Genomic DNA, 21,281 nt, shown 5'->3' with positions numbered 1-21,281 from the left:
GGTGGTGAATTTGAGATGCCAGAATGATGCATGGGAATGAAACCTAAAAGGGGAAGAGCAGAAGAGGTAGATGAGCACAAATTATTTTTGTGGATCATGCTACATAAAAAGTAGCTTATGCAAAAAAAGTGATCACAAAGACTATTGGGATCCTGGGCTGTTTCATGAGAGTTGAGAATATAAAAGCAAGGAAATATAAGTGCAGTTACGCAGAGCTCTAATCAGACCTTAGTTAAAGCATTGTTTTCTGTGTTGGGAGACCCATCTGAGGAATGGTGTGCTGGCCTGAGAAAAAAAATCTTGTGGCAATTCACCAGCATGTTACCTAGGGTGAAGGGACTGAGTTCTAGTCAGACTGGGGATGCAGAGGTTAAGTGATGATCTGATTGAGGTGTTTCAGATAATGGAGAATTGACTGTAAATAGAGGGGGAAAAAAGACTTGCATTTATATAGCGCTTTTCTCGAAGTGCTTTACAGCCGATGAAGTACCGATGAAGTGCAGTCACTGTTGTGATGTAGGAACAATTCTTCTTACCACTACTGGAAATCTGGAACAAGTTGTCAATCTTAGAATTCAAGCAAAACTGGTTAAAAGTGAATCTGCTTCACACAAAGGGCTGTATTTAATGGCCCTGGGAGATGGGCGAAGAGGTGGGGGGGCCCATAGAAATTGCAGGGGGTGGAGGGCCCATTGCAATGCAATGAAATCGGGGATGGGAAAGGCTGAAGACGGCTTTCCTGCCCTGAGGCCGATTGAGGCCCTTCAGTGGCCTGCTATTAGCCACTTAAGGGCCTCTTCCTGCCATTACTGAATTAAGCCAGGGGTGGGGTGCGTTGCGTTGGTGGAGGTTCCTCCCTCCCCCACACGGGGAGGTCGCCCAGTAAAATTAGGCGACCTCCATGGGCAATCGTCGGCCCACAGAGGGCCCTTGCCAGCAAACAACCCACCTCCTGTAAATCCTCTTTCTCTCTCCCCCCCCCCCCTGCCATCGTTGGGGCCTGCTGGACTGGCCCTGGCGACCCCGCCTCACTTACCTTTGGTCCTGGTCTCCAGTGCTGGGACTGCTGCCAGGCCTCTTGCAGTACCAGCAGTGGCGACTGCTGCCATTACTACTGAGCTGCCAACCTTCTGATTGGCCGGCAGCTCTTGGAGACGGGATCCCGGCGTCGGGCACTTAAGTACCTGAGCGTTGTTGAATTGCACTGGTGGGGGGGGGGCATGCTCTGAAAAGCCGAGGCAAGGTTCCCCTGCCTTTTCGGCCCAGCATCGGGAGCCCTGCCAGCGTGACTAAAGCCAGTCCAGAGGGTGCAGGAATGTGAACTGTAAGGGAGATAATCATAGCTGGTCATAGCTCACAAAAGTTACTGCTTCAGTGTTTATTTATGACTGGCTAGTTAATGAAAGTAAAATATGAACAGTGAGTCAAAAACTGCATTCTAATCAAGACATTTGTTTGACTTTTGGCATTTATTTTCCCGGTATTTTGTTGTGCACTTTGGTACTGAAAAGTAATTAATTTTTGTTTGCTTTCCTTTGGTTCCATAGGAGGGATGTTGGCAGTTGGGCAACTTGCCATTGGTGGTCCTATGGCACAGACTTCAGGTGCAGCAGGAGAGTCATTTCCCAATGTTTGTCAGTCACCATTTCTTGAAAGCAGGTAAACTTTTTGTATTTTTAAAAAATATTCAAGTACGAATGCATTGGCTGTTGAAAGATTTGAAGATGTTAAATGGTCTGATTTGTAATGCTCAATTCCCACCTCCCCCTGTCTTAGTCCTAATGAAAGAGCTCCTGCAAAATCTTGTTCTAATGGGAAAAAATTAAGCTTGCAACCTGATTTACAACACTGATACTGTTACTGAAATATTTTTACCGCCTTCTGGGTATGTCATATAAATGCAGAAACCTATCAGTATTTTTGAGTCTCTAAACCAAGCTATTGAGAAATCGCACGTGTTTATTTGCCCAATGCAGAGTGCACGCTCTATCTCGATGGAGAGCGACCCGACTTGCGTATCAGTTCAAGCAGCTTAGGTGTAGGTTTGCAAGAGCTGAGGCATCATTGCCACCAAGTGTGTGCAGGAGTACTGCTGGAAATAACCAGCTAAAAGGCACACCCTGCTAGTCCAGCATACTGATCATTTGTTGCTGTTTGTCTACTTAGCAGCATCCTACCTTTTATGGCACTAACCTTAAAGGTTGTTTTGAGCTGAATGGGGAAAAATCCAAATAATTGGTCTACCCCTCCAGACTCCAAAAATGAGATTGGTTGCCTGGTTACTCATCAATAATGCCTTGGATTAGAATCTGTCGCAAAGCATTGGCTTGGTTCTTATCTTCGAACTCTTGAACCCTGGATGTCAAGGGATATAGAGGATTGGATAAGGAAAAAAAAGAGGCTTATGGCAGATTCAGAGTGCTGAAAACAGCGGAGGCCCTGGAGGAATATAGAAAGTGTAGGGGGGTACTTAAAAAAATTAATTAGGAGAGCGAAGAGGGGACATGAAAAAACAGTGGTGGGCAAGATAAAGGAAAATCCCAAGGTGTTTTCTAAGTATATTAAGGGCAAGAGAATAACCAGGGAAAGAGTAGGACCCATTAGAGACCAAAGTGGCAATCTGTATGTGGAGCCGGAGAACATAGGTGAGGTTTTAAATGATTACTTTTCATCTTTGTTCACTATGGAGAAGGACGATGTTGGTGTAGAGATCAGGGAGGGGGATTGTGGTGTACTCGAACAAATTAGCATTGAAAGAGAGGAAGTTTTAGCTGGCTTAGAAGTGGATAAATCCCTAGGCCCAGATGAGATGTATCCCAGGCTGTTATGTGAGGCAAGGGAGGAGATTGCAGGGGCTCTGACACAAATTTTCAAATCCTCTCTGGCCACAGGAGAGATACCAGAGGACTGGAGGACAGTGAATGTGGTACCATTATTCAAGAAGGGTAGCAGGGATAAACCAGGTAATTACAGGCCAGTGAGTCTAACATCGGTGGTAGGGAAACTATTGGAAAAAATTCTGAGTGTCAGGATTAATCTCCACTTGGAGAGGCAGGGATTAATCAAGGATAGTCAGCATGGCTTTGTCAGGGGAAGATCCTGTCTAACAAACTTGATTGAATTTTTCGAGGAGGTGACTAGATGTGTAGATGAGGGTAAAGCAGTTGATGTAGTCTACATGGACTTCAGTAAGGCTTTTGATAAGGTCCTGGATGGGCGATTGGTTAAGAAGGTAAGAGCCCATGAGATCCAGGGCAATTTGGCAAATCAGATCCAAAATTGGCTTAGTGGCAGGAGGCAGAGGGTGATGGTCGAGGGTTGTTTTTGCAAGTGGAAGCCTGTGACCAGTGGTGTACTGCAGGGATCGGTGCTGGGACCCTTGCTGTTTGTAGTGTACATTAATGATTTAGACATGAATATAGCAGGTATGATCAGTAAGTTCGCAGATGACATGAAAGTTGGTGGAGTCGTGGATAGTGAGGAGGAAAGCCTTAGATTACAGGACGATATAGATGGGCTGGTAAGATGGGCGGAGCAGTGGCAAATGGAATTTAATCCTGAGAAGTGTGAGGTGATGCATTTTGGGAGGACTAACAAGGCAAGGGAATATACAGTGGATGATAGGACTCTAGGAAGTTCAGAGGGACCTTGATGTACTTGTCCATAGATCACTGAAGGCAGCAGCACAGGTAGATCAGGTGGTTAGGAAGGCATATGGGATACTTGCCTTTATTAGCCAAGGCATTGAATACAAAAGCAGGGAGGTTATGATGGAGCTGTATAAAACGCTAGTTAGGCCACAGCTGGAGTACTGTTTACAGTTCTGGTCACCACACTATAGGAAGGATGTGATTGCAGTGGAGAGGTTGCAGAGGAGCTTCACCAGGATGTTGCCTGGGCTGGAGCATTTAGGCTATGAGGAGAGACTGGATAGGCTGGGGTTGTTTTCCTTAGAGCAGAGAAGGCTGAGGGGGGGGACCTGATTTGAGATATACAAAATTCTGAGGGGTATTGATAGGATAGATGGGAAGAAATGTTTTCCTTTAGTGGAGGGGTCAATAACCAGAGGGCATAGATTTAAGGTAAGGGGCAGGAGGTTTAGAGGGGATTTGAGGAAAACAAATTTCACCCAGAGGGTGGTTGAAATCTGGAACACACTGCCTGAAGGGGTGGTCGAGGCAGAAACCCTCAACATTTAAGAAGTATTTAGCTGAGCACTTGAAATGCCATAGCGTACAAAGCTAAGGGCCAAGTGCTGGAAAATGGGATTAGAATAGATAGGTGCTTAATGGCTGGCACAGACACGATGGGCCGACGGGCCTGTTTCTGTGCTGTATAACTCTATGCTCCGTTATCTTGGAACCACATCAGACCCAAACAGACTGTTCATCTCAACTCCTTCAGGAGGCTAATGAGCAGTCAGTCAGTCTGCCTTTGCTGGGCACATAGCAGGCACCAGGAGCTCCTCACGATTGGCATGATGAGAAATGTAACTGACCATAGAATTTGCATTGCTACAATCCTCTTGACCACAGTTGAATATGCACTATATCCCATCTAACAGTTGTTCCATCAGTTGGAGGTGCAGAGCGACAGCAGTGACTGATTGCAAATCAATGGCAAGTACTGAATCCTGGATATGAGATGTGTTCTCGTAATCCAGCCTTCCAGCAGCTGTCATTCCAGGTCCTTGCAAGTTATACAAGTGACAATTGCTCTTGGCATGATGTAAGACGCATCTAGCACTGCTTGTAAAGTACCAGACACTGAAGATATGTTACGTACAATAAAATCTTTGATTTACAGGGAAAGGAGTATACCTTTCAGCCCAGACAGTGGGGAACAACAGAGCCCGTGGACAACTCCAGCTACCCCAGCTACCCCAACCACTCCAACTACCCCCACCACTCCTACAGAAGGCGAAGGAGATGGGCTCTCCTACAACCAGCGAAGTATACTGAGATGGGAAAAAGACGAGGCTTTGGGAGAATTATCAACCATATCACCCGTTCTCTACGCAAATATCAATTTCCCGAATCTGAAACATGATTACCCAGGTACGATATCTGCCGTAAATACCAGTTTATAGCATTAGTCCATGAATGAAAAGCATGGACTCCACATACTATAGTTTGAGACATTTTATAAATTATGGCAATAAGTTGATTTAATGCTTGTAATTGCTAATTCTTGTAACTTTAAGTGGTTGTGTAGACGTTCTTTTTTTTTTTTATTTTCCAGACTGGGCAAGTCGTTGTAAGCAGATCACAAAGATTTGGAGGAAGGTTCCAGCAACTGATAAAGCACCATTTCTGGTAAGTACTTATCTCCCTTTGGCGCATTGTCTTGAGATCTCACAATGCAGTAAAGGTTTATGGCGTTTAAGCTGAACTCAACCAGGGAAACTCGAATTAAATTCGACTTGTATTTCACTCGGCACTTAAATTGAGCAAGGCACTGATGGGAAATTTTAAAGTTATCAACTAAGTGAAACTACCAAACTAATCAGAACTTTTAGGGTATGTGGAACTGGAGTGGGACTTTGTGGTCATTTGCATACTTGCTAAAATTCATTTTGGTCAGATGCTATCCACATTTAATTCCTGGACTAATTTGGATAATACAGGAACATTATGTTTCGCCCTATAAGAAGCTAGCAGGACTAAAACCATTGTGCTTTTGTCACCAAAGATGAATGTGCTGCTTCCAGATCGACACAATGCATTATGTGATGCACACACTGTGGAAACCTGTGTTCAATAAGTTACCACTAAAAAAAAATTTGTTCACTGTTACACTGTGAAGGATAAAGGTAATCTTGCATTTAAAATCACGGAAACAAATTAATATGCTCCTAATTTCCTTACACGTGCATTTGAGCTCCTTGAAACAATATTTGCCAAAGAATGTTGGTTTTTTGCAGGATGTGATCTTTGTATCATTTAATACAAATAAATTAAGCAACTATAACTATAAAATGATCTAGACTTGGGTATAGGGGAAAGAGTATCAAAATTTGCAGATAGAAAAAGAGGAAGAAAAGCTAAGTATATATTAATGACTTATACATAGGAAAACATAGAAGTTACAACACGGAAACAGGCCATTTGGTCATACGAACATATGAATTAGGAGCAAGGATAGGCCACTCGACCCCTCAAGCCTGCTGTTCTGATTGTAACCTCAACTGCACATTCCCGCCTACCCCAATAACCTTTCGCCTACTTCTGCCTCAAAAATATTCAAAGACTTTGCTTCCACTACCTTTTGAGGAAGAGAGGTCCACAGACTCACGATCCTCAGAGACAAAGTTTCTCCTCATCTATTTTAAATGGGCGACAATTTATTTTTAAACTGTGTCCCCTAGTTCTAGATGCTCCCACAAGAGGAAACATTGTTTCCACATCCACCCTGTCAAGACCCCTCAGGATCTCTTATGTTTCAATCAAGTCGCCTCTTACTCTTCTTAACGCCGGCGGATACAAGCCTAGCCTGTCCAACCTTTCATCATAAGATAACCCACCCATTCCAGGTATTAGTCTAGTAAAATAAAAGCAAAATATTGCGGATGCTGGAAATCTGAAATAAAAACAGAAAATGTTGGAAATACTCAGCAGGTCTGGCAGCATCTGTGGAGGGAGAAGCAGAGTTAATGTTTCAGGTCAGTGACCTTTCATCAGAACTGGCAACGGTTAGAAATGTAACAGGTTTTAAGCAAGTGAAAGGTGGGGCAGAACAACAAAAGGGAAGGTGTGATAAGGTAGAGGGCAGGAGAGAGTAAATGACAAAGATGTAATGGAACAAAGGCAAAGGGAGTGGTAACAGTTGTAGTAAAAGACAGGTCTGTGATCTTTCATCATTAGTCTAGTAAAGCTTCTCTGACCTTCCAACGCCATTTACATCCTTAAATAAGCAGACCAATACTGTACACACTACTCCAGATGTGGTCTCCCCAATGCCCTGTATAACTGAAGCATAACCTCCCTACTTTTGAATTCGATTCCCCTCGCAATAAGCAATAACATTCTGTTAGCTTTCCTAATAACGTGCTGTACCTGTATATTAACCTTCTGCGATTCATGCACGAGGACACCCAGATTCCTCTGCATCTCCGAGCTCTGCAATCTCTCACCATTTAGATAATATGCTTTTTTTATTCTTCCTGCCAAAATGGATCATTTCACATTTTCCCACATTATACTTCATTTGCCAGATCTTTGCCCACTCACTTATCTATCTATATCCCTTTGTAGCCTCCTTATGTCCTCTTAATAACTTATTTTCTACCTATCTTTGTGTCATCAGCAAATTTTGCAACCACACCTTCGGTCGCTTCGTCCAAGTCATTTATATAAATTGTAAATAGTTGAGGCCCCAGCACTGATTCCTGTGGCACACCACTCGTTACATCTTGCCAACCAGAAAATGACCCATTTATGCCTACTGAAATGACTGACGGTAGAAGCAAATTAACTTGTTTCTGTGATTTTTAAGTGCAAGATTATCAATGGTGGGGCAAAGGAAGATGGGGATGTACAAGAGCAGAATTGGCAGAACCCTGTGTTCTTGAAAGGTTGTAGGGCTGGAGGAGGCTCCAGAGATAGGGAGGAGTGAGGCCACAGAGGGATTAAAAGACAAGGATTAGAATTTTAAATTCATGGCGTTGCTGGACTAGTAGTCACTGTAGGTCAGCAAGCACATGGGTAATAGATGAACAGGACTTCATGCGAGTTAGGATAGGTCGAAAACAGGAGGCCGGCCAGGAGAGCATTCGAATCTGCATTGTTTTTGAAGTCTTTGTATTTCCTCATAATCTGTTTATGCTAATAATAGTGGTTGACTCCTCGAACACTGGGAAAACTCCTTGTACCTGATTGTAAAGAGCCATGGGAATAATAAGTGCTGACCTATGTTTTTTTCAGTTTTTGGGATGAGCGCATTGCTGGCTAGGCTGGCATTTATTGGCCATCCCCAGTTACCCTGCGAAGGTGGAGGTGGGCAACCTTCTTGAACTGCTGTGAGTTGTTTGATACAACTGAGTAGCTTGCCAGGTTACTTCAGAGGGCAGTCAAAAGTCAGCCACGTTGGTGTAGGTCTGGAGTCTTATATAGGCTAGGACAGGTAAGATCGGCAGGTTTCCTTCCGTAAGGGACCCTAGTGAACCAGTTGGGTTTATGCTACAATTTAACAGCTTCATGGCCACTTTACTGATGCCATTTTTTTTTTTATTTCCAGGTTTTTTGAACTGAATGCAGTTGAGGGGATTTGAACTCTAATTCTCTGGATTAATAATCCAGGCCTTTGGATTACTCATCCAGTAACATAACCACAGTGCTACCATATCTGCTGTGTGGCTTGTTTCTAACTTTTAAGAAAGTACATTTTTTAAAAAGTTGCACATCAGCTGCTTTCTTCCTAAAGCAGATGCCATTTTTACCAGTGCAGTGATATGCATTTGCCCAGAAGGCCTTGCACAGCTACAAAAACTGCTCTATTAAAACAAATGAATTGGCGTTGTTTAAAATTCAGATCCCTTGCAAGAGATATAGTTTAAAAGATTAGTTACTGTACAACAGGGAGATGAGAGCTCAAACAGGCTTGAAATGGTGCCTGCAGTCTTTGATTTTTGTGGGTGATAAATCTGATTTGGCTGGCTTCGAAGTTGAGTTATAGCCATGCTTGGTCTTTGAAATGAATTGACATTGGCCTGTTCACTCCATAGATTAGGTAAGAGGATCCCATGGCTGAAATCACCTGCAGGATATCTGTTCCACATGGACCTCTTTAGATGATAAATATTGTTTTTTTTTATCTTCAAAATATTATTTTGTGTCTAATTCAGAATCTTTCTTGCTTTTCAGCAAAAGGCCAAAGACAACAGGGCAGCTCAGCGCATCAACAAGGCACAGAAGGTAAACTAGCTTGATGTGACATTAGAAATCTAACTTGGGCCTTTACCTGGAACATGTCTAAATTAATTGACTAGTTTAATTAAAGGGAAACCGAATTCATATGAAGTGTCCTGAGATTTGGTAGTGTTATTAAAGGATATACCTATGTACTTGCAACTTTAGGTTGTCCCTTCTTTTGTGTATTTATATAATGCCTTACTTACCATGTTGAAACCTGTTGGAAGCACTTCGCATTCTGAATTACTTTATTGTGATAGTCCTTTGTACTCAAAGATGCCGACCTTTTTCGGAAAGCGAATCTGTCCCATGTTTTACAGATCCAAACTTTCATTGGGTCAAAAGACTGCTGCTGTTTGTTTCTGGTTTTGCCATTTCAGATGAACCATGCATCCATAATTGTACCAGCTGACAACATCATCTAACTGTGATTAACTGCTAGATTTTCCCAACTATGCATTAATATTATGTAGCTTGAGATGTTTAACTGTGTTCTTAGATTTCTCGTGAATGCAAAAGATATTGCGGTTAATAAGAGTCTTTTATAAAGTTGACTTGTCCTGATGAATACTTTCTCTTCTCTCTCTCCACCAGAATATATTAACATAAAATACAAGTCATTCTGTTTTTTGTTTTCACAGCAAGTTGATATGCAAGGTAACAGGCAGCCCAAAATTGAGAGACAAGAGGCAAAACAGGATCGTAAACCACCCCGTCATTTGCAAGCCCTGACTCAGAATCCTGCAGTGAGCAGTCTCACTCCAACATCATTAGTTGGGGGAAATTCCAGTTCCCCAGCAGAACTGAGGATTGAAGGTTTAGGCCAGAATGCTTCATTACATGGTAACAAACCATTTACTACCTCGACTAATGAATTTGTCAAACTGCAGTCGGCAAGCCCATCATCTACAGACTCCAGCAGTGATTTGCTCCCAAAGCTGCATATGCAGTCCCCAACTGGAATTGTAGCCCAGGATCCTTTTGGGCATCCACTCACATCGTACCCTCAGGAACCCAACATTCAGTCTTCCAGTAATCCAAGTCAAGCACCAGCATGGAACAGCTCCCATCACCAGTTAGGTGTACCTCGCCCTGTTGTTCCAGGCCGACCACAGCTTCTTGGCTCTTCAGAGCTGCATTCTGCAACACCAGGAATGTCGCACCATCAGCATCCACTAACTCCAGACTCTTTCCTCCGATCTAGAGTGCTTGGTGAGTCACATGATAACCACACAGTTGATCAGCCTTCAGGAAGTCCAGGGTTTCGATCGTCACAGTCGACAGACTGTTATGCAAAACCACCTGAAACTTTAACGTTGCAATCATCAACTGGAGAGCAGTTAAGGCGACTCTCGGATCCAGAAGTTGGAGCACAACACCCCAGAAATGAACAGTTTGCAGGAGTTATGAGACAAGATTTGAGTGCAAATTCTTTGGCTTCCCTTTACAGAGCTGCAATGTTAGATCCAAGTATGAATGTACGGTCACTCTCTGATGGGAGAGACAGAGATATCTTCAAAGCACCTTTAACTCCCAGATCATCGTACGTGGACCAAATACCCACAGTACCTGCTCAGCGTTCTCAGGAACTACACCCTCAGTCTCAGGGTGTCTCACCACAGACTCAGACCGATTTGTACCGGCAGTCTCCTTCTACACCATTTTCTGATCCATATCATCAACCTTCCTTGACACCACGACCGTCTTCTAGTGAAAGCTGCTCTCCGCTACCTCCTAAATCTCTCCCTTCTGATTCCCTCTCCAGGGTACCCATGAGTCCACAGTCTCAGTGCAGTTCACCATTGACACCCAGGCCACATTCCAATGAGACATTTCCTCAGTCTCCCATTGCTTCTAGATTCCAGTCACCAGACCCTTATTCTCGGCCACCTTCAAGAGATCCTTATGCTCAGCTTCATAAACCACAGAGACCCCAAATGGTTGACACCAGTTTCAAATCCTCACCAGTACCTCATGGGCAACCAACTGGTACCATTCAGCATTCAGCAATGTTTTCTCAGCACAGTGACCCACATTCAAAAGCAGCTTATGTAATGCAGCCTCAGTCTCCAAGGCCTCATTCTTTTGACCCATGCGCCAAGCCATTTGTCAGTGGTCAGCCACAGAGTCCATTTCCATTCACTTCTTCACCAGGAGATATGGCTAAAGAAACCCACTCTCAGCAGTCAGTATCTCAGATGCCTCGAGCAAATAGTTTTCCGCAAAGTCACCTGATGGGCAGCCAGCTCAATACAAGTGATGCTCATTGCTCTCAACTCAATGCTAGTAATCAGTCAGGACCTCCAGATGCAGCACCTATTACAAGAGATGAAACTTTCACCAACATGCCCTTACGGCCATCCTTGATCAAGCAGGATACATTATCTTTACAACAAGATTGCTCATACCAAACTTCCACTAGCAGCCGATCAGTAAGTGATTCATCCCCATCAGAGAGAAGCAGTGAGAGTTCCACACAGGTCCATCCTCCAGCATCTCCCAGCAGAGACTTGCACGAGCTCCCATTTAACAGGGGAGCACAAGCTGGAAATCTCAGCCAGACAGAGCTGGAGAAACAGAGACAGGTTAGAATCTGTAGCATTGAATTAAGCTTGTGATTACATGTACTTGCAAACCAAGTTATTTTAAGTTGAAATCGTCATGCTTAATTATGGGCAACTGTTGCAATCACAGTAGACCACTGGGAAGCATATGATTGAAAAAAATTGGAACAACCAGTTAACAGTGTCAGCTGTGGCTCAGTGGGTAGCATTTTATCCTCCAAGTCAGAATGTTGTGGGTTCAAGCCCCACTCCACAGAATTGCTGCACTGTCTGAGGTGCTGTATTTTGGCTGAGACGTTAAACTGAGGCCCCGTCTCCACTCTCTGGAGGTAAAAGATCCCATAGCACTATTTTGAAGAGGAGGAGGCAAGTTCTCCTGGTGTTCTGGTCAATAGTTACCCCTGCACCAACGTCACGAAAACAGATTATCTGGTTGTTAACATATTTCTATTGGTGGGACCTTGCTGTGTGCAAATTAGCTGCCATGTTTCCTGCATAGCAACAGTGACTAGACTTCAAAAAAATTAAGTAATGGTTCTAAATTGCTTTGGGATATCCTGAGGTCACAACAGGTGCTATCTAAATAGAAGCTTTTCCCCCCAGTTAGGTAGCTTCTTTTCGCAGTTATGTGTTGACATTGGATCCTTGTTTGCAGATTTCTTAATATACTTTTTGTGATATCTGGTGTGGGATGAGATGATCCAAGCAATCAGGTTTGGTCAGTGCTCAAAATCAATCAGTTGTTTTGGAAGGTAAAATCGTTGAGCAGGCTTAGAATTTGACTTCCATGATGTCTCATTTGTAAGCAGTTGCTATCATTGCTGCTGTTTAAATCCCTATATAATGGAGCTATTAGCTGTAAACATACAGCAAAAGAAATTTTGTTGATATTTAATTCTTTTATGTGTCCTTGTCTTTTCAGCGCCAGAGGTTGCGTCAGCTTCTGATACGCCAGCAAATACAACGGAATAACTTGCGACAGGAGAAGGAACAGGCGGCTGCCTGCGGGGGTGGCACTACAACAACTAGTTGGTCACAAGAAAGTTCGAGTCAGCCCCATGAGCTACAGACAAGAGCACCACCTCCATACCCCCTCTCCCAGGTACCTACTGATATTGGCTATCTGGCATTATAAACAACTTTCTAAATGCAATTCTTCTCCTGTAGACTTTTTCATCAGCTGATGTCTGGGTTAGGCTTTGTTTATACTTTTTAAATTAATTGATAAGGTGTGGATTTTACTTACTTGAATCGTTAATGTAGCAGCTTTTCATGTGTAACGGCTCCAAAAAAATGTCAGTATTTCCCTTATCTCCCATTTTCCCCCATATCCACTCTGCACTCTCATTTGGGAGGGTAAAATCATCCACTTGTGTGGTCAGTGCAGATCCTGCTGCAGCCGCTTTCTATCCCTAACTCTGACCACTTGGCTGTGGGATAAAAGTGACCAGGTTTCAAATGCACTATGTTGTTTGAGTTTGAAGCTCAGTATTCTGTTGTCTAGCAGTTCCTGGACAGCTCAACCTTCCGCAGTTTGCTAAGAAGGAAGAACTTGGATTTATGTGCCATCTTATCACAACTCAGAAATGTCCCAAAGCACTTAGGAACGCAGGAGCAGGCCATTCAACCTGTCGAGCCTGCTCCGCCAGTCAATTAGATCATGGCTGATCGTCCATCTCAACGTCACTTTCCTGTGCTATCCCCATATCCTCTTGATGTCACTAGTATCCAGATATCTATCGATTTCTGTTTTGCAAATGCTCAATGATTGAGCTTCTACAGCCCTCTGGGGTAGAGAATTCCAAAGATTCACCACCCTCTGTGAATGAAGTCCTCCTCATCTCGGTCCTAAATGGCCTACCCCTTATTCTGAGACTATGTCCCTTGTTTCTAGACTCACCAGGCAGGGGGAACATCCTATCTACATCCACCTTGTCACACCCTGTAAGAATTTTGTAAGTTTCAATGAGATCACCTCTCATTCCTAAGAACTCTATAAAATACAGACCCAGTTTCCTCAATCTCTTCTCATAAGACAATTCCGCCATCCCAGGGATTAGTCTGGTGAACCTCCGTTGCACTCCCTCTACGGCAAGTAGATGAGGAGACCAAAACTGTACACAATATTCCAGGTGCAGTCTCACCAAGGCTCCATACAATTGCAGCAAGACTTTTGTGCTCCTGTACTCAAAACCCCTTGCAATGAAGGCCAGCATAATATTTGCCTTCCTGATTGCTTGCTGCACTTGCCTACTAGCTTTTAGTGACTCGTGAACCAGGACCCTTTGGACTCAACACTTCCCAACCACTCACCATCTAAGAAATACTCTGCCTTTCTGTTTTTTTCTACCAAAGTGGATAACTTCACACTTATTCACATTAAATTCCATCTGCCTGTTCTTGCCTACTCACTTAGCCCGTCCAAATCCCCTTGAAGCCTCCTTGCATCCTCCTCACAACTTACATTCTCACCTAGTTTTGTGTCATCAGCAAATTTTGGAAATATTACATTTGGTCCCCACATCCAAATCATTTGTATAGATTGTGAACAGCTGTTGCCCTAGCACTGATCCTTGTGGTACTTCACTAGTAACAGCCTACCATCCTGAGAATGACCCGTTTATTCCTACTCTCTGTTTTCTGTCTGTTAACCAATTCTCAATCCATTGCGTTATATTACCCCCAATCCCATGTGCTCTAATTTTATTTACTAATCTCCTGTGAAACCTTATCAAAAGCTGCCTGAAAATCCAAATGCACCACATCCACTGGTTCTCCTTTATCTATGCTATAAGTAACATCCTCAGAAACACTCCAATAGGTTTGTCAAACAGGTAATCCCTTTCATAAATCCATGTTGACGCTGCCTAATCATATTAATTTCTAAGCGTCTAGTTATCACATCCTTTATAATAGATTCTAACATTTTCCCTACTAATGTCAAACTAACAGGTCTGTAATTCCCCATTCTCTCTCTCTCCCTCCCTCCTTTCTTCAGTAGTGGGGTTACATTTGCTACTTTCCAGTCTCCAGGAACCTTTCCAGAATCTGTAGAATTTTGAAAGATAACCGCCAATGCATCCACTATCTCTATAGCCACCTCCTTCAATATTTTGGGATGTAGCTCATCTGGTCCAGGGGATTTATCAACCTTCAGTCCAGTTAATTTTTCGAGTACTACCTCTTTATTCATACTAATTTCCTTCAGTTCCTCATTTTCACAAGTCCCTGGTTCCCTAGTATTTTTGGGAGATTTTCACTTCACGTGCAGTGAGTTATTTGGAAGTGCAGTGACCTTTTATGTGGACCATCGTGGCAACTATTATGTGCACTTCATGGTCCCACAAATAACCATGAGACAAATTGCCAGTTAATCTATTTTTGGTTGTGTTAATTAATGGAAAATGTTAGCCAAATCCTAATCTAACCCATTTAATATTTTTTGATAGTTATAAAGAGCAGGGTTTTTTGTGCAACAGTTTTTGCAATTTAAACTGGGTTAATTTGCACTATTTTGGAACACAAGATTTTTTTTGTAAATCGTGATTTTGTTTATTGCAGGACCGGTCTGGCCTGAGAGGGCTGATTCCTAGCACTGGAAATGGAAGATTAATAAATCCAGTGGTAATAGATAAACAGCGATTGTTTCCTCAGGATGAGAGTCTGTGTCGGCCTCCACAGCCAGGCAATCCCCCTGCTGGTGAAATAAACACTCCCAGGTATGTGCAATATTATTATCTATTTGAATCAAAATGGTCACACGTGCTTATTGATTCAGCAAGGTAGTCTGTTCAAGCACGTGCAGCTGACTGTTTAAAATCAAATGATAAAAACAAAAGCAATGCTGTTCAGGGTAGTGGAGGAAAAACAGTTGAACCAACCATCCTTGCTCACAACCATGTGTGTGTTCTCCTATATGCCAATCTTTCTTGCTTTTAAATTGCAATTCGACTAGTTTGTTAAAAAACTTAATTATTTAAAATAATTTTATGTACGTCATGCGCGTGTACAAGACTGGGAGAGCCGATTTATGGTGTCGCTCATAGTGAGTCTGAGGATGCGCTGCTTTACAACAATACAAGTGTTTATACCACGTTGGAGAGCATCAGAGCCACAGATTTAGTTACTGGTAAGGGTCAAATTCTATTAAATAATGTTGTGGGGTTTTTACTGGGGCTTTGAGGATCAAGATCCAAAACGTCCCATTATTCTGTAAAAGCCATAAATGAGGGCCGTTTATTTTAATATTTCTTTACCAATGTATTTAACTTTAATTCCTCACCATTCTTAAAGCAGGGAATAGACAACATGGCACCAGGAGACGGTCAATAATCTATCGAAGAGTACCCCTCTCCCTTCCTTATGGACGCACTCCCCCTTCATTGCTGCCCCTTTCTTTTGTCCTCTGGCATGTCCCTGCCCTTGCAACTTAGGCTGTGAAAGGAGTTTTGAGTCTTTTAAATTATTTGAAGGCAAACTGCAGTGTGAATTTTGCAACAAAAACAAGAAATGCTGGATTCACTCAGCAGGTCTGGCAGCATCTGTGGAAAGAGAAGCAGAGTTAACGTTTCGGGTCAGCGACCCTTCCAGCATCCGCAGTATTTTGCTTTTATTTTAGTGTGAATTTTGCAGATGGTTTCACCTGTTATCAATTGTTAGCATTTTGTTTACCTTTGAGAGACACTGAAAGTCAGAAATAATTAGCAAGCCAGAGAGAGAGAGAGAGAGAAAATAACGCACATACCGACATGTACCTACAAGCATGGATATTTGTCATTGTTGCTGCTGATTTTTGGATGGTACTAGGGGTGGGAAATCAGGAGGAACCTTTTTACCAATCGCGAGCACATCTGAGATTGCATTTGCTCAAGATTGAGTGTGTCACATCTTTTCCATTAGTAACACCGGATGCTAGTAATGCTAGCAGGTTACTGGCATCTAATGTTGCATGCTTGTGAAGGATTTTTTGAAGTTTTAAGACCATGCCTTCCCATAGGAGTAAAATCATCTGCAGGGTGAGCTATTGACGTTTGATGCCCATTTAATATAAATGTGAGCATCAGAAGGCTACTCTGCTTGTACTGTTGCACAAGCACCCAGCTGTACTCTGCTGCTGCAAACACCCGAGGATTGCAACAAACACTTTCCACCTTTGTCTGAGGTGGGCTTCCATGTGCAACCCTGGGCATTTGCCACTGTCCACTGTAGGTTACTTGGGTGTCTTGTGGCAGTTCCAGAAGCTAAGTCTCGGCCACAGTGGTTTTCCTCATCCTAATTGGATGTTTTAAGTTTTCCCCCCCCCAAATATAAAATTAATTGACTTTTGAAAGATTCTTGGATGATTATCTACTGAGTTTTCTTAATCATTTTTTAAAAAAAAGCCTTCTAACTTGCAATATATTTTGGTCCAATTTGCGAGCCAACACTTGTTTTCTCTGTTATCCGCGACCTCCCCATCCGCCCCAATACTCAATCCTGAGCTCCCAACAATTCACTTCCATCAGGTAACCACTGTCCACTTTCCATACTGCTCATACTTCAACTGCCTACTACTCCCAAAAACCATGCCTTCCACTAATGCCAGCTATTCTCTTCCCAAATTGTTTACCTTGAAATGTTCACTTGTCCTGGCCCTTCACTACTCCTACTGCCAGTGCTCACTGCTTCCTAAGCAGTTGCGAATTTACTTTTTCTAACTGCTCACTACTCTTCCCAAAGTACTCACTTTCCGATTTAACTATCTCCTCTTGAATTCCTACATACCCAGCGCCACGCTCTCGAACATATCCACTAACTTAGCGTAAGCAGTGTCACAGAAGATCCACTTCTTTATGAAAGTGTCCTTTGACTTAGTTGCTTAATGTGAGCAATGCCACAGGAGATAGACTACAAAAATGATATATCAGCAGTCAGTACTCCAAATCTCTGTTCCAGTGTAAATAGTCTTAAAATGCTGTGCGCTTCTCAGCTGCAAGCTGGAACTGATGACTGATAGCAGAGTAACTTTTGAAACATGTTTATTGACTTATTTTAAAAAGCAAATCTCAATGTGACCTGTAATAGACCCAACAATTCTTTTCAATAATAGAGCTTGTGACCTTAAAAGAGAGACACTCCACAGTATAGTCGCAGAATAAGACATTGTACATTATTTGGTGGAACTGTCGTTAGAAAATAGCACTTTCTCTAACTAACCACAGGTGATCCACCACTAATACATCAAATATGGTATGAAAGCACATGCCAGGAGTCAAGCACTCCAACAGATTTAAAAGAAGTGTTTTATATCTCTGCAACTTTCAATTCTAGCCACAATCCTGAACTGATGAGCACATTTCAATTTGCAACATACCTTAACCAAAAGAACAATGAGACTAAGTGACCTTATTCTGCATTTGTTTGTAACAAAAAGATTTTTTGATCTTTATAGGACATAACTTCCCTTTAGGAGAATAATATATGGTACATTACAGGCTATATTACTGTCATGTTTAGTTTAGTTTAGAGATACAGCACTGAAACAGGCCCTTCGGCCCACCGAGTCTGTGCCGACCATCAACCACCCATTTATACTAATCCTACACTAATCCCATATTCCTACCACATCCCCACCTGTCCCTATATTTCCCTACCACCTACCTATACTAGGGGCAATTTATAATGGCCAATTTACCGACCAACCTGCAAGTCTTTTGGCTTGTGGGAGGAAACCGGAGCACCCGGAGAAAACCCACGCAGACACGGAGAACTTGCAAACTCCACACAGGCAGTACCCAGAATTGAACCCGGGTCGCTGGAGCTGTGAGGCTGCGGTACTAACCACTGCGCCACTGTGCCGCCCCTAATTTACCATGAGTGAAGCCCTGGAGATTTGTTGAGTGTTATTAATATATTTCTAGCATATGTTCTGTCAATCACACTTGGGTCCTTTGTATGAGATGCTGAATTAAGTATTTGGTGATAAGTAAGCCCTGGTACATGGCATTGGACTTGAATATCTGCAACTTTAAGGTAGTTGGCATTTGACAAGTGTGTAGGTACTGCACTGAAGGCTGCTATTCACTGTATAGTGGAAGAGGAAACTGACTTTAGATGACAGCTAGAGGTGGGTAATGCGAACACTCTGTTTATGTATTCAGAGTTCAGTGCTGACTCTGATTGGGTTGCAAGAAGCTCCATACCTCCAAATGAAGGAACCACTACTGAATGGGGTATGATGTGTGCATCTGCTGTGATCAGGAGGATGGTGATAATCTCGCACTTCATGCTGAATTGTACTGCTCACCATGCTGCTTTTGGGGAGATTCTGATCTGTGTCTAGTGACGGCTGAAAGTACTGCTCAATCAGTTTTTTTTGGGAGTTGGCAGATTGGACATCTCTTTGGAGTCAAGGTGGCTTCAAGATGACGTGTCCATCAGTAAAGATTTAGGACCATTTCTATTTGGCAAACTCAATAATCCAATAGCTAAGCCAGATTACTCCTAAGAGACATTATTGAAGTTTCCTCTGATGGTTATAGTGGGCTTGGCTAGATGAACAGCAAGAAGCTTACCGGTGCTCGATGCTGGTAAACTCCACGGTTTAAGCTGCTTAAATTCTAGCAGTACATGTGTGCGCACTTGGGGGGGATTCCCAGGTCTTGGCTGTTGACAACTTGGGTCTTCTCTTTCTGCACTTGAGTAAGTGAAATGTGCCCCTTATGGGAGAGTTTGCACAAATATTAAGCAAACAGAAACCGCTTGTGTGGGCTTTTCAGCAGTAGCCTGGTTTGTGATTGATTTCTACACATAAGCACCTGAAGGGGAAAAAATTTGCAGGGCTATGGGTAAAGGAGGGGGGAGTGGGACTAGCTAGATTCCTCCTGCAGAGAGCCAGCATGGTTTCAATGGGCTGAATGACCACCTTTGCTGTAACCATTCTATGATTCTATGTCCAGCACTCAGCTGACCAAAAAAGTTACTGGAGATTTGAGGATAAGTCTATATTTATTAGATTAAAAGCATAACGTTTAAGAACTTTTGACAGGATAGACAATGTATATACATGGGGTTGTTTGTTTGTGCAATTTAGGGTTAATAAACCAGCCACAGTATTTACTGTGCAAACTTCTCTTACTTTTCTCATCATTCTCCTCACTTTCTCAAAGGAATACTTCCATCTCCCATCTGAAGGGCTGGCTTTTGGTGTCTTCAGGCCTTTGGTTCCCCCTGCATTCTATCTAAATCTGGTTCGCAGTTAAATACAATGCCATTTCTGCCCCCATCCCCACTCTACTGGGCAAAAGAGTTATGCAGCCACATGATGCAAAGCTGCCTGCTAATCTCTGGTTTGACTGCAACAGGGTTTATCATTTTTACACAGTGATTAAACTCCTCAGTGAGTGCTTGCTCCTGTTCCTCTAATATAATTGCAAAAGAACCAATCAGACAGGTTTTCTTGAATTTAAACAAGAAAGATGTAAGTTTATTATTCTTAACACTCTAAACCAGTTAAAATTACTAAAAATATGTGACACATCCACGCACACATTCACACATGAGTTACACATACACAAACAGATTGCAGAGGGAAAACAGCTTTGGTGGTTGGAGTAGAGTCTGGAATAAATGTAATTTAAATACTGAATACCAGTTTGAGTCCTTATTTGAAATTGGAGTCCTGAAGTCCTTGCAGGGCCACATGCTTCTCAGGTTCCAGAAGGCAGAAAAGGGAGTTTGATCTTTGTCCCCTAGTTGTTGGCTGTGCTGATCTGTAGGTTTGAGGCTTTAGCAGTTGCAGCCGAGGCTTCTCTAGATCTTTACTAGAGAGGGAGAGCTGCTGCCTTGATGGCTTACAGTTATTCTGCTTTCTCAGTCCAAGTTTCGTCTCTCCAGAGCTGCCCAAGTAGTCACGTGCCATTCCCAAACCTCTTTTTGTGTTTTCAATGAGGTCCTTCTGGTAGCTTCTCTGATATTCAAGGCTTTACTCCTCAAACTGTCCAGTCACACTTGGGGGTTGGTTCTTTCAAAGTCAGTGGGTGTTTATGGCCCTTGACGACCATACTGATAAAGCCATTTCAGATAATTTAATCAGAGAGCACCCCATTGTTCTGGCTAGGTTGAATCAGTCATGCAGCCTCCAATCGGTGTTGGGGTTTCATATGAAAATTGCAGTGGCCATCTTCGCTGCCAACTTTTCTTTTCAAAAGTTATTTGTAACAATTTCCAGTGGAAGTCTCAGGCAAGGTTCCAACTGATGCAATTAATATTTCCCATTTGGCATGTAGGGTTTTTCATGACACTGTAGTATGTAAGAGATATTAATCCTCTACTCACTGCAGGCAAGGAAAACACTTACTTCACTGTCTAAATCTCTTCTTTCCATTCCTGAATCTACAATAGCATAACCTCTGACTCACTGTGAGTAACTCTGCAGAAGATCTGCTAGAGTATAACAAAAGGTGTTTTGGCATTGTAGAGTTCCCAAGTCTGAAGTTTTTTTTTGTGGGACCCATTATGGAATGATATAATTGCAACATATGTTCAGGTTAATATTCCTGTGCAGCTTGCAACTCAAAACACTGTTGTGAGTGATTTCACCCAAAGAATTTGTGGCCTACGTTGTGCAGCCACCAAGCAGTGAGAACTTGTTTTTGATCTGAAAGGGGTTGTGGAACGAGTTTTGATGGTACTGATTTGATTGCTGAGCATCAGCAAGTAAATAAGTAATTGGCTGTGCGCATTATATTAGCAGGCATCATATTTTTCATTGTTCAATGTTTCTTTGTTCATTGTTAGAACTATAATATTAGATCACAGGGAATCACAT

General features: G+C 42.7%; 1 protein-coding gene across 20 annotated transcripts in view; it reads left to right on the top strand.

Annotated features, from left to right (window-relative positions):
• kmt2d (lysine (K)-specific methyltransferase 2D) overlaps nucleotides 1-21,281 on the top strand; it is a 250,592-nt gene that overhangs the window by 131,901 nt on the left and 97,410 nt on the right. For all 20 annotated transcript variants that reach the window (XM_068024872.1, XM_068024871.1, XM_068024870.1 and 17 more), the window contains 7 exons: nucleotides 1,548-1,659; nucleotides 4,807-5,057; nucleotides 5,242-5,315; nucleotides 8,862-8,912; nucleotides 9,551-11,494; nucleotides 12,396-12,575; nucleotides 15,035-15,192. In XM_068024872.1, the coding sequence (XP_067880973.1) occupies nucleotides 1,548-1,659; nucleotides 4,807-5,057; nucleotides 5,242-5,315; nucleotides 8,862-8,912; nucleotides 9,551-11,494; nucleotides 12,396-12,575; nucleotides 15,035-15,192 (2,770 nt within the window). The remainder of the gene's footprint in view (nucleotides 1-1,547; nucleotides 1,660-4,806; nucleotides 5,058-5,241; nucleotides 5,316-8,861; nucleotides 8,913-9,550; nucleotides 11,495-12,395; nucleotides 12,576-15,034; nucleotides 15,193-21,281) is intronic.

The sequence above is a fragment of the Heterodontus francisci genome, chromosome X (genome assembly GCF_036365525.1).
Source record: "Heterodontus francisci isolate sHetFra1 chromosome X, sHetFra1.hap1, whole genome shotgun sequence".
NCBI lineage: Eukaryota > Metazoa > Chordata > Chondrichthyes > Heterodontiformes > Heterodontidae > Heterodontus > Heterodontus francisci.
Note: the sequence above shows the minus strand (reverse complement) of the source record. Positions and strands in the feature narration are given on the sequence as shown.